This window comes from Bombina bombina, chromosome 3 (assembly GCF_027579735.1).
Source record: "Bombina bombina isolate aBomBom1 chromosome 3, aBomBom1.pri, whole genome shotgun sequence".
Taxonomy (NCBI): domain Eukaryota; kingdom Metazoa; phylum Chordata; class Amphibia; order Anura; family Bombinatoridae; genus Bombina; species Bombina bombina.
In genome coordinates, this window is record NC_069501.1 from 36,142,129 (window position 1) to 36,155,951 (window position 13,823).

The 13,823-nt window shown below is 37.8% G+C and overlaps 1 protein-coding gene across 1 annotated transcript in view; it reads left to right on the forward strand.

Annotated features, from left to right (window-relative positions):
• Positions 1–13,823, forward strand: part of CFAP91 (cilia and flagella associated protein 91) — a 241,352-nt gene that overhangs the window by 24,733 nt on the left and 202,796 nt on the right. Inside the window, exons 3-4 of the mRNA XM_053705787.1 lie at positions 834–991; positions 6,496–6,579. Coding sequence (XP_053561762.1) covers positions 834–991; positions 6,496–6,579 — 242 coding nt within the window. The remainder of the gene's footprint in view (positions 1–833; positions 992–6,495; positions 6,580–13,823) is intronic.

Consider the following 13,823-nt stretch of genomic DNA (forward strand, 5'->3'; position numbering starts at 1 on the left):
TTTTCACAGCTAGAGGATGTTAGTTCATGTGTTTCATATAGATAACATAGTACTCATGCACGTGAAGTTATTTAAGAGTCAGCACTAATTGCCTGAAATGCAAGTCTGTCAAAGGATCTGAGATAAGGGGGAAGTCTGCAGAAGCTTAGATACAAGGGAATTACAGAGGTAATATATATATTTCTTTAACTGTGTTGGTTATGCAAAACTGGGATTTGGTTAATAAATAAAAAAAATTTTTTAAACAATAACAATTTTGGTGTTTACTGTCCCTTTAATGTAATAAAATGAATTTTAATGTCCCTTTATAGGGACATTCCAGCACATTGGTGAGTTTATATTTTGAATAGAAACATTAAATGTTTCTAGTAGAAACTGTCACTCTTTTCTTTGCAAACCTTTACTGTGCATGTAAAGCCTATCTAAATATGCTTCATTCACCAGCATTTTAAACTGTATCTGCTCATAGTGCAACTTGTACATGTAAACTGAGCCATCGCCAACGCAGTAAAAAGCACCACTGACTCTCTTAGCAGGCGCACTATTTAAAATGCTTGTACACAGAGCATATCTAGATATGTTTCAGATACACAATGTACTGCAAAAGTTCTTCTATGTAAAATGGAAATGCACCTTTATTCTCTGCAAATCTATGACAACTGTGCATAAATAAATAAGACGGCATATAAGCAACAGATAAAGGACTTGTAGCTGTTTGGTATTTGTAACCGTATGAGCGAAGACCTTGAGTAGTAGCTCCAGTGTCAAACAGTAGGAAAGTGGTGCCATTTGTATTCCTGATGACTCGGTTCTCCTTTTTATTTTCCGCCCAGCAAAAGATCCCGACCTTCCCTGCCATGTTTAGTGAGCTGGTTCACCAACCTCGCTATACGCTGCGTCTTCAGCTTAAAGACCCTGTCCCGCAGTTTATTGACCGTCAGTGGAGAGGACGCCGAGAGCAGCGGTTGGCTGCGTTCCAGCACCCGGGGATGTAAGTACAGACATACGCATATATTGCACGGCTCACCTAGAATCGGTGACAATGGTGAGACCCATCCACTGAGAGCTGTCACCCTACGCACCTCTGCACTAACCAATCACATCGCTTCACATATGAGGGAGCAGGCTCTGAAGCAGGACTTCCCCATCCTTAGGGACTCTATGCTGGTGTTTCATGATTTAAATACAGTTTATTTCTTTTATCAAATGGACTTTGTTCCTTTTGTATCCTTAGTTAAATAGTATAGGTAGGTAGTCTAAGGTGTGTGCATGTGCCCTCAGCACTATACGGCAGCAGGTTGCAATGTCATATTTTGTTGCTGCCATATAGTACTGAGGCAGATACACACCTGAGACTACCTAATTATGTCCTCCAACTAAGGATACCTAGAGAACAAAGTAAATCTGATAAAAGCAGTACACTGGAAAGTTATTTTTTTTTTAATTGTATGTCCTGTCTAAATGATGAAAGCCTAATGTTTACTTTCATAACTGCTTTTATCTGCTATCCACAGGTATCTCTAACAGTTCAGATTATAGCGAGACCTTAAAATGCCTCGGGAGTAGCAATGCCCTACTGGGAGCTAGCTGGTGATGGCTACTCACATATGCTACTGTGTGCACACTAATTGGCTCAGTGGATAATCTCATTTACATAGATTTCTAACTGGCCTTTTTTTTAAATTTCAAGAGATGTATGCCTGAACTGCACCTGAAATACACTGTATATACTATACCTACCCTACACACACCGCTCATCTGTATAATACACTGTATATACTATACCTACCCTGCACACACCGCTCATCTGTATAATACACTGTATATACTATACGTACCCTACACACACTACTCATCTGTATAATACACTGCATATACTATACGTACCCTACACACACCGCTCATCTGTATAATACACAGTATATACTATATGTACCCTACACACACCGCTCGTCTGTATAATACACTGTATATACTATACGTACCCTGCACACACCGCTCGTCTGTATAATACACTGTATATACTATACGTACCCTGCACACACCGCTCGTCTGTATAATACACTGTATATACTATACGTACCCTACACACACCGCTCATCTGTATAATACACTGTATATACTATACCTACCCTGCACACACCGCTCATCTGTATAATACACTGTATATACTATACGTACCCTACACACACTACTCATCTGTATAATACACTGCATATACTATACGTACCCTACACACACCGCTCATCTGTATAATACACAGTATATACTATATGTACCCTACACACACCGCTCATCTGTATAATACACTGTATATACTATTCCTACTCTACACACACCGCTCATCTGTATAATACACTGTATATACTATACCTACCCTACACACACCGCTCATCTGTATAATACACTGTATATACTATACCTACCCTACACACACTACTCATCTGTATAATACACTGTATATACTATACGTATCCTGCACACACCGCTCATCTGTATAATACACTGTATATACTATACGACCCTACACACACCGCTCATCTGTATAATACACTGTATATACTATACGTACCCTACACACACCGCTCATCTGTATAATACACTGTATATACTATACCTACCCTACACACACCGCTCATCTGTATAATACACTGTATATACTATACCTACCCTACACACACCACTCATCTGTATATACTATACGTACCCTACACACACCGCTCATCTGTATAATACACTGTATATACTATACGTACCCTGCACACACCGCTCATCTGTATAATACACTGTATATACTATACGTACCCTACACACACCGCTCATCTGTATAATACACTGTATATACTATACGTACCCTGCATACACCGCTCATCTGTATAATACACTGTATATACTATACCTACTCTACACACACACCGCTCATCTGTATAATACACTGTATATACTATACGTACCCTGCACACACCGCTCATCTGTACAATACACTGTATATACTATACGTACCCTACACACACCGCTCATCTGTATAATACACTGTATATACTATACCTACCCTACACACACCGCTCATCTGTATAATACACTGTATATACTATACCTACCCTACACACACCGCTCATCTGTATAATACACTGTATATACTATACCTACTCTACACACCGCTCATCTGTATAATACACTGTATATACTATACGTACCCTACACACCGCTCATCTGTATAATATACTGTATATACTATACGTACCCTGCACACACCGCTCATCTGTATAATATACTGTATATACTATACGTACCCTGCACTCACCGCTCATCTGTATAATATCCTGTATATACTATACGTACCCGGCACACACCGCTCATCTGTACTATACACTGTATATACTATACGTACCCTGCACACACCGCTCATCTGTATAATATACTGTATATACTATACGTACCCTGCACACATTAGTGCTAGCTTTATGTACTGTACACCTACCTGTTGTTATTAGTACTAGCTTTATGTACTGTACACCTACCTGTTGTTATTACTATTAGCTTTATGTTCTGTACACCTACCTGTTGTTATTATCACTAGCTTTATGTTCTGTACACCTACCTGTTGTTATTAGTGCTAGCTTTATGTACTGTACACCTACCTGTTGTTATTAGTATTAGCTTTATGTTCTGTACACCTACCTGTTGTTATTAGTACTAGCTTTATGTACTGTACACCTACCTGTTGTTATTAGTGCTAGCTTTATGTACTGTACACCTACCTGTTGTTATTAGTATTAGCTTTATGTTCTGTACACCTACCTGTTGTTATTAGTACTAGCTGTATGTACTGTACACCTACCTGTTGTTATTAGTATTAGCTTTATGTACTGTACACCTACCTGTTGTTATTAGTATTAGCTTTATGTACTGTACACCTACCTGTTGTTATTAGTGCTAGCTTTATGTACTGTACACCTACCTGTTGTTATTAGTATTAGCTTTATGTTCTGTACACCTACCTGTTGTTATTAGTGCTAGCTTTATGTACTGTACACCTACCTGTTGTTATTAGTATTAGCTTTATGTACTGTACACCTACCTGTTGTTATTAGTACTAGCTTTATGTTCTGTACACCTACCTGTTGTTATTAGTATTAGCTTTATGTTCTGTACACCTACCTGTTGTTATTAGTACTAGCTGTATGTACTGTACACCTACCTGTTGTTATTAGTACTAGCTTTATGTACTGTACACCTACCTGTTGTTATTAGCACTAGCTTTATGTACTGTACACCTACCTGTTGTTATTAGTATTAGCTTTATGTACTGTACACCTACCTGTTGTTATTAGTGCTAGCTTTATGTTCTGTACACCTACCTGTTGTTATTAGCACTAGCTTTATGTACTGTACACCTACCTGTTGTTATTAGCACTAGCTTTATGTACTGTACACCTACCTGTTGTTATTAGCACTTGCTTTATGTTCTGTACACCTACCTGTTGTTATTAGCACTAGCTTTATGTTCTGTACACCTACCTGTTGTTATTAGTACTAGCTTTATGTTCTGTACACCTACCTGTTGTTATTAGTACTAGCTGTATGTACTGTACACCTACCTGTTGTTATTAGTACTAGCTGTATGTACTGTACACCTACCTGTTGTTATTAGTACTAGCTGTATGTACTGTACACCTACCTGTTGTTATTAGTACTAGCTTTATGTTCTGTACACCTACCTGTTGTTATTAGTACTAGCTTTATGTTCTGTACACCTACCTGTTGTTATTAGTGCTAGCTTTATGTACTGTACACCTACATGTTGTTATTAGTGCTAGCTTTATGTACTGTACACCTACATGTTGTTATTAGTACTAGCTTTATGTACTGTACACCTACATGTTGTTATTAGTACTAGCTTTATGTACTGTACACCTACATGTTGTTATTAGTACTAGCTTTATGTACTGTACACCTACATGTTGTTATTAGTACTAGCTTTATGTACTGTACACCTACCTGTTGTTATTAGTGCTAGCTGTATGTACTGTACACCTACCTGTTGTTATTAGTGCTAGCTTTATGTACTGTACACCTACATGTTGTTATTAGTACTAGCTTTATGTACTGTACACCTACATGTTGTTATTAGTACTAGCTTTATGTACTGTACACCTACATGTTGTTATTAGTACTAGCTTTATGTACTGTACACCTACATGTTGTTATTAGTACTAGCTTTATGTACTGTACACCTACATGTTGTTATTAGTACTAGCTTTATGTACTGTACACCTACCTGTTGTTATTAGTGCTAGCTTTATGTACTGTACACCTACCTGTTGTTATTAGTGCTAGCTTTATGTACTGTACACCTACCTGTTGTTATTAGTGCTAGCTTTATGTACTGTACACCTACATGTTGTCATTAGTGCTAGCTTTATGTTCTGTACACCTACATGTTGTTATTAGTGCTAGCTTTATGTACTGTACACCTACCTGTTGTTATTAGTGCTAGCTTTATGTACTGTACACCTACCTGTTGTTATTAGTACTAGCTGTATGTACTGTACACCTACCTGTTGTTATTAGTGCTAGCTTTATGTACTGTACACCTACATGTTGTTATTAGTGCTAGCTTTATGTTCTGTACACCTACATGTTGTTATTAGTGCTAGCTTTATGTACTGTACACCTACCTGTTGTTATTAGTGCTAGCTTTATGTACTGTACACCTACCTGTTGTTATTAGTGCTAGCTTTATGTACTGTACACCTACCTGTTGTTATTAGTGCTAGCTTTATGTACTGTACACCTACCTGTTGTTATTAGTACTAGCTGTATGTACTGTACACCTACCTGTTGTTATTAGTGCTAGCTTTATGTACTGTACACCTACCTGTTGTTATTAGTGCTAGCTTTATGTGCTGTACACCTACCTGTTGTTATTAGTGCTAGCTTTATGTGCTGTACACCTACCTGTTGTTATTATCACTAGCTTTATGTACTGTACACCTACCTGTTGTTATTATCACTAGCTTTATGTACTGTACACCTACCTGTTGTTATTATCACTAGCTTTATGTTCTGTATACCTACCTGTTGTTATTAGTGCTAGCTTTATGTACTGTACACCTACCTGTTGTTATTATCACTAGCTTTATGTTCTGCATACCTACCTGTTGTTATTAGTGCTAGCTTTATGTACTGTACACCTACCTGTTGTTATTATCACTAGCTTTATGTTCTGTACACCTACCTGTTGTTATTATCACTAGCTTTATGTACTGTACACCTACCTGTTGTTATTAGTGCTAGCTTTATGTACTGTACACCTACCTGTTGTTATTAGTGCTAGCTTTATGTACTGTACACCTACCTGTTGTTAGTGCTAGCTTTATGTACTGTACACCTACCTGTTGTTGTTATCACCAGCTTTAGGTTTTGCACACTTACCTGCTCACCTTTTGTATAATGGTCTGATTTACTCAAGTAATACGTTTCTTGTCTTAGTTCTCAGGTATCTTTGTCAAGCACACGGCAAGTTACTGAAAATGGAGACATTTCAGGACGGGACCGGTACAAGTTCTTTGAGAGGTATGTAACAAAAAGCTTGTTATCTTATAGCATCACGCTGTTAAACGGACTGTTTAGAGTGACCACTGTTTTTCAAACCTGTTCTCAGGCCTCCCTAACAGGCCACATTTTGAGGATATCTGAACTAAAGCACAGGTGAAATAATCATGTGATTACTAATAACAGGGTTATTTTACCTATTCTCACCAAGGTAATCCTGAAAATCTGGCCTGTTCGTGGGGCCTCAGGACAGGTTTGAAAACCTGTAGTCTAGACCCAATACATAATTTATATTTACTTACCAGAGAAGCATCCTGCAACAGGTCCCACATCTATAAGCTTATAAGAAATACATGAAACATTTAATTCTTTGGTCAGAGCCAAAAATGACTGCCAAGGTCTTCCCACCTATTGTGTGCATATTTGGATATGTTAAAGGGACACTGGACCCAAATGTTTTCTTTCATGATTGAGATAGAGCATGACCTTTTAAACTTTCTAATTTACTCCTATTGTCATTTTTTTCTTCGTTCTCTTGCTATCTTTGTTTTAAAATCATGAATGTAAATCTTAGCAGCCAGCCCATTTTAGGTTCAGCACCATGGATAGTGCATGCTTATTGGAGGCTTACATTTACCCACCAATAAGCAAGCATAACCCAGGTTCTCAACCAAAAATGGTCTGGCTCCTAGGCATCATATTCCTGCTTTTTAAATAAAGATAGCAAGAGAACAAAGAAAAATTGATAATAGGATTAAATTAGAAAGTTGCTTAAAATTGCCTGCTCTATCTGAATCATGAAAGAAAAAAAATTGGGTTTAGTGTCCCTTTAAGTTTCATACGTTGATTTGTACATGTGCTATTTGAAATAGCTAACCAAAAAATATTATACGTTTATTGCTAAACTGTCATACAAGAAAAAATCTAACTGGAGAAGAAGAAAGTTGTGGGTGGGGCTTGGCGTCCATTTTTGTCTGTTACAAACGATGATTGTTTAAGAGTTTCATGTACTTCTTATCAGCTTATAGATGTGGAACCTATTGCAAGATGCTTGTGTGGTATGTAAGAATAAGTAATAAAGAATAAGTTTTGGGTATAGACTGTCCCTTAAATATCACACAAAGCTCGCTGCTCAGGGGTGATGATCTAAAATGATCCTCCAGCATTGCGAGAATCCTAGTTAAATTCTTAGAAGACTGATTTTGCTTAACTTCTTCAGGGGTGTTCCCTGCATTTCTGTATGTGAAGAAGAGACAAGCCCAGTGCAATATAACACTGCATGACATGAGAGTTCTGCTGCAGTCACACTTTATGCTTTGTATTTAATATTACTTTAGAATTCAGATAAACTTTTATTACATTTAAACTTTGCACTTTTACAGCGGAGTATTTAGTATTGTTATTTTACAAATTCTGATTATGCTTTCTGTGTAACTTTAACAAATTAGGATCATACTTTGTATATTTATTTGCATATTTTACAAATTGCATTGCACTTTGTAAAACTGACAACTTCAGTTTCCTAGAGAACTTCATTACCTTCTATGGGCCTGATAATCAAAGATTCTCTAGCCCGGAGAGAAATTATAGTTCACAGGGGCTGATTTCTATAAGAAACAGTATGAAATCTGGAAGTCCCAGAGAGATGAGAGATGCCTTCTATGGAATTTAATAAAGCTCTCTGGGATACAGATTTTCAAATGGGAGAGAGAATGTAACTGGAGAACCCCTGGGGCTGATATAAAGGCTCAGTTTGCATCAATAACAAATTAAACTGAAATGTTTTCTCTACAACTTAACTTCCTTTTGTCTATAGTTTAGTATATATTACTTTTCTGTCAGTTAAATTAGTGTATTGTGAATTTGGAGTACCCTTCACCTTTATACAGCTGGCAAAAAAAATAATCGGTGAGACCAGCTTGTTTGAAATGCTTACAGTATTTCACAAGACTTGTGAAAGAGCTTCTGACATAACCTGGGAACTTCCCTGTTACTTTCTGAAGCTCTGTTTTACTTACAATAGAGAAAATACAAAGTTCAATGCAAGTTGTAAAAGATACACAGAAATATACAAAGTATGATCCTAATTTTATAAAGTAAATCATAATCAAATTTTGTAAATATATTACAATAGAAAATAGAAAGTGCAAAGCAAAAATGTAATAACACTGGAAGTACCCAATCTGAAGTGTGAAGTAATGTAAAATAAAGAGCTTAAAGTGTAAATGAGAGAGATCTTGCAGTGCTGGCCCTTTTTCTATGAGCATTCAGTGAGTTCAGTCCCTGTGAAGTCTGCACTACAATTTCTCTCCAAGCAAGAGAATCTTTAACCCCTTAATGACCGGACCATTTTTCAATTTTCTTACCCTTAATGACAATGGCTATTTTTACATTTCTGCAGTGTTTGTGTTTAGCTGTAATTTTCCTCTTACTCATTTACTGTACCCACACATATTATATACCGTTTTTCTCGCCATTAAATGGACTTTCTAAAGATACCATTATTTTTATCATATCTTATAATTTACTATAAAAAAAATACAAAATATGAGGAAAAAATGGAAACAAAACACACTTTTTCTAACTTTGACCCCCAAAATCTGTTACACATCTACAACCACCAAAAAACACCCATTGTAAATAGTTTCTAAATTTTGTCCTGAGTTTAGAAATACCCAATGTTTACATGTTATTTGCTTTGTTTTGCAAGTTATAGGGCCATAAATACAAGTAGCACTTTGCTATTTCCAAACCACTTTTTTTTAAAAATTAGCGCTAGTTACATTGGAACATTGATATCTTTCAGGAATCCCTGAATATCCCTTGACAAGTATATATTTTTATTTAGAAGACATTCCAAAGTATTGATCTAGGCCCATTTTGGTATATTTCATGCCACCATTTCACCGCCAAATGCGATCAAATAAAAAAAATTGTTGACTTTTTCACAATTTTTTTCACAAACTTTAGGATTCTCGCTGAATTTATTTACAAACATCTTGTGCAATTATGGCATAAATGGTTGTAAATGCTTCTTTGGGATCCCCTTTGTTCAGAAATAGCAAACATATATGGCTTTGGCGTTGCTTTTTGGTAATTAGAAGGCCGCTAAATGCCGCTGCACACCACACGTGTATTATGCCCAGCAGTGAAGGGGTTAACTAGGGAGTTTGTAGGGAGCTTTTAGGTTTAATTTTAGCTTTAGTGTAGTGTAATAGACAACCCAAATTAATGATCTAGGCCCATTTTGGTATATTTCATGCCACCATTTCACCGCCAAATACGATCAAATAAAAAAAAACTGTTACATTTTTCACAATTTTAGGTTTCTCACTGAAATTATTTACAAACAGCTTGTGCAATTATGGCATAAATGGTTGTAAATGCTTCTCTGGGATCCCCTTTGTTCAGAAATAGCAGACATATATGGCTTTGGCGTTGCTTTTTGGTAATAATAAGGCCGTTAAATGCTGCTGCGCACCACACTTGTAATATGCCCAGCAGTTAAGGGGTTAATTAGGTAGCTTGTAGGGTTAATTTTTATCTTTAGTGTAGAGATCAGCCTCCCACCTGACACATCCCACCCCCTGATCCCCCCCTGACCTCCCTCAAACAGCACTCTTCCCTCCCCCACCTCACAATTGTCACCGCCATCTTAAGTACTGGCAGAAAGTCTGCCAGTACTGAAATAAAAATCATTTATTATTTTTTGTTATTTTTTTTTCATACTGTCTGCAGTCTGCATCCCCCCTTACCCCACAACCTCCCTGATCCCCCCATACATCTCTCTAACCCTCCCCCTCTACCTATTTGCCGCCATCTTGGGTACTGGCAGCTGTCTGCCAGTACCCAATTTGCCCCCCAAAATAGTTTTTTTTAACTTTTTTAGATTAAAAATTAGTTTTCTGTAGTGTAGCTGGCCCCCCTTAATTATCTACATCCCTCCCCCTCCCAGATCCCTTACTAAACAAAGAAGATCCCCATGCATCTTTATTGATCTGATTTTTTTTCTCGGGCATATTTTGCGTGCGTGCGCACGCGCACCGGCCCCCCACCCCCCCCCAGCCGCAACCGGCGATATTGGCTTAACCGGAGCTGTGAGTTACAGAGATATGGAGCATATGCTTAACGCTCCTCAAAGAAGCTGCTCCCATCCACCAACAAATGTCTGATCGCCATAGTCCGATGCAGAGAGGGCCACAGAGCGGTGGGCAAAATAAGGGATTGCAGTGATGCCTCAATATTGAGGCATCACTACAATCCCTTGTAAGCAGCTGGAAGCGATCATGATCGCTTCCAGCACTGCTAACAACAGAGGACGTACCAGGTACGTCAATTGTCATTAAGGGAATGTTTTTCTATGACGTACCTGGTAAGTCCTCTGTCATTAAGGGGTTAAAGGGACAGTCTCCTCCCGAACTTTTATTGTTTAAACATATAGATAATCCCTTTATCACCCATTCCCCAGTTTTGCATAACCAACACAGTTATAATAATACACATTTTACCTCTGTAATTACCTTGTATCTAAGCCTCTGTAGACTGCCCTCTTATTTCAGTTCTTTTGACAGACTTGCATTTTAGCCAATCAGTGCTGACTCATAAATAACTCCATGGGAGTGAGCACATTGTTTATCTATATGGCACATATGAACTAGCCCTGTCTAGCTGTAAAGCACTGTGATAAGAGGCGGCCTTTAAGGGCTTAGAAATAAGCAGAGTCTACCTAAGTTTAGCTTTCAACAAATAAAACCAAGAGAACGAAGCAAATTTGATGATAAAAGTAAATTAGAAAGTTGTTTTAAATTGCCTGACCTGTCTGAATCATGAACGTTTAATTTTGACTAGACTGTCCCTTTAATCATCAGGCCCATAGTCACAGCTTTTACTGCCTTAAAGGGATACTAAACCCAATTTTTTTTCTTTAATGATTCAGATAGAGCAGCAACTTTCTAATTTACTCCTATTATCAATTTTTCTTCGTTCTCTTGCTATCTTTATTTTAAAAGCAGGAATGTAAAGCTTAGGAGCCAGCACATTTTTTGGTTCAGAACCTGTGTTATGCTTACTTATTGGTGGCTTAAGGTAGCCACCAATAAGCAAGAACTATTGGAATGTCCCTTTAAAAAAAAAAAAGAAAGCTGTGCCACATGTTGTGTTCATATAAAAAATTAGCTTCATTCTGCTTCAGTTGCTGTTATTTATTTCTTTTTGACAGAATATGAGATATAACAGCTGTTTTTTTCTGTTGTTTTTTTAGATTATTTAAAAAAAATAATATATAGATTTCTTTCTAATGGTAGTGAGAGTCCACAAATTCCTATTCTTATAAATGGGAATATAACACCTGGCCACCAGTAGGAGGCAAAGACGCCCCAACCAGAACACTCAAGTGTCCCTCCTATTTCCCTTTCCTTCCCAGTAGTTCTTTGCCTCGTCTAGGAGCTAGGCAGTGAGAGGTGCTCTGCAGGATATTTTATTATATCAAACCTCAATGGATGGTTCCTAGGAGAGAGGGTTAGGGGAGTTGCAGCTGCGTTATTGTATTGCTCTTGGTAGAGTTTAGTGCTTTAGCTGCCTAGGGTTGTCACAGGGAAGTTCTCTGGCCCCACCCCATATGCACAGGTTGCTTACTTAGTCCTTACCTGTTACAGGGACTGCATGTAAAGTTATTGTAAACTTAAGCTCTACGCTCATCCATATTAATTATAAAAAAGTAAATGAAGGGGAACTTTCATTGATTAAAAACAATGTAGACGCTAAAATATATAAAGAATCACTGTTTCATTTTGTTATACATTCCGCCTTTCCTCCGCCCGCAACACATAGTCTATTTCAGTGTAAAATTACGAATCACGCTGTAGCCAATCGCACTGCGCCCCCTTTTGGCGTCCAGCAAAGGCGGAGCTTTACAATTGGCTACAATGTGATTGGTCAATTTACACTGAAATAGACTATGTGTTGCTGGCAGAGGAATGGCGGAATGTATAATAATGAAACAGTGATTATTTATATATTTTGGCGTCTACATTGATTTTAACATTAACATTTACTTTTTGTTAATAATATTGTTGAGCTTAAAGGGATATGAAACACACATTTTTCTTTCATGATTCAGATAGAGCATGTGGTTTTAAGTAACTTTCTAATTTACTCCTATTATCAATTTTGCTTTGTTCTCTTGGTATCTTTATTTGAAAAGCAGGAATGTAAGCTTAGGAGCCGGCCTATTTTTGGTTCAGCACCTGATTTGTGACAGGGAACATTGTGCTGATTTTCAGACTCCTTACTAAGCCCCAAAGTTTTAAAGTATACTGATGTATACCTCATCCAGCTTGCTCCTCTTTTTGTAAAGGGTCTTTTCATATGCAGAGGAAGGGGGGTGGGGAGAGTGTCTGCTTTGCAGTGGGTGTTCCAGCTAACCTTTTCAACAGATCTAAACTGGGAGCTTCTATTTAAGTTTTTTTAACGATTTTATACTGGATTTTTAGATCAGTATCTGTGCCTATTATTTTTTTATAGTAGTGTCTATTACACGCAGTTATATGAAAATTGGTGTATACTGTCCCTTTAACTCAGCGCTAATTTTTTTTTTCTGTCCTGCGGCAGGTTAACGGCGAATAACGCCACAGGACAGTTTTTGTGTGCGCTTCGTACCTTCCTCCTTCTCCTCGTTCGCTCAGTGATTTCGCTGCTTCACGATCAGCGCTGCACTGCATGGGCATTTCCAGGAGGGGGTAAACTAAGACACCAGAGCATTCGGAGGAGAGAATTTTTTCTGACAGGGGGACTGTTACAATAGTTTGGGGTTTATTAATTGCGAGTTGTCACTACTTGCAGAGGCTTGATTATTTTCCTCTTATCAACGTTTATTTATTCTCTTTAGGGGAGATATAATATTTTTGGCAGAGTGAGTGAGGGGTAATATGGATCTAACTGGAACTGCTAAGGGGACCCCTACAGAGGAGATGCCTCTTTTGTAAAACTAATATAGTGTATCCACCTGTGCAGCTTTGCAATAACAGCATATTGTCTGTTCTCCAGCCTCACTCTGCTGGCCCAAGTTCTCAGGCTACTCAGGTCCCTCAGACACAGCTGGCAGGCTCTAGCAGTCAGCCTACTAGATTATTTTCTCTTTCACAATTTTCCCAAAGGGATGTCTCAAATAAATTTGCCCCAGTGTCTCAGGGTGATATTTCTCTTTTCTTTCATGTAATTGGCAAGAGTCCATGAGCTAGGGACATATGGGATATACAATCCTACCA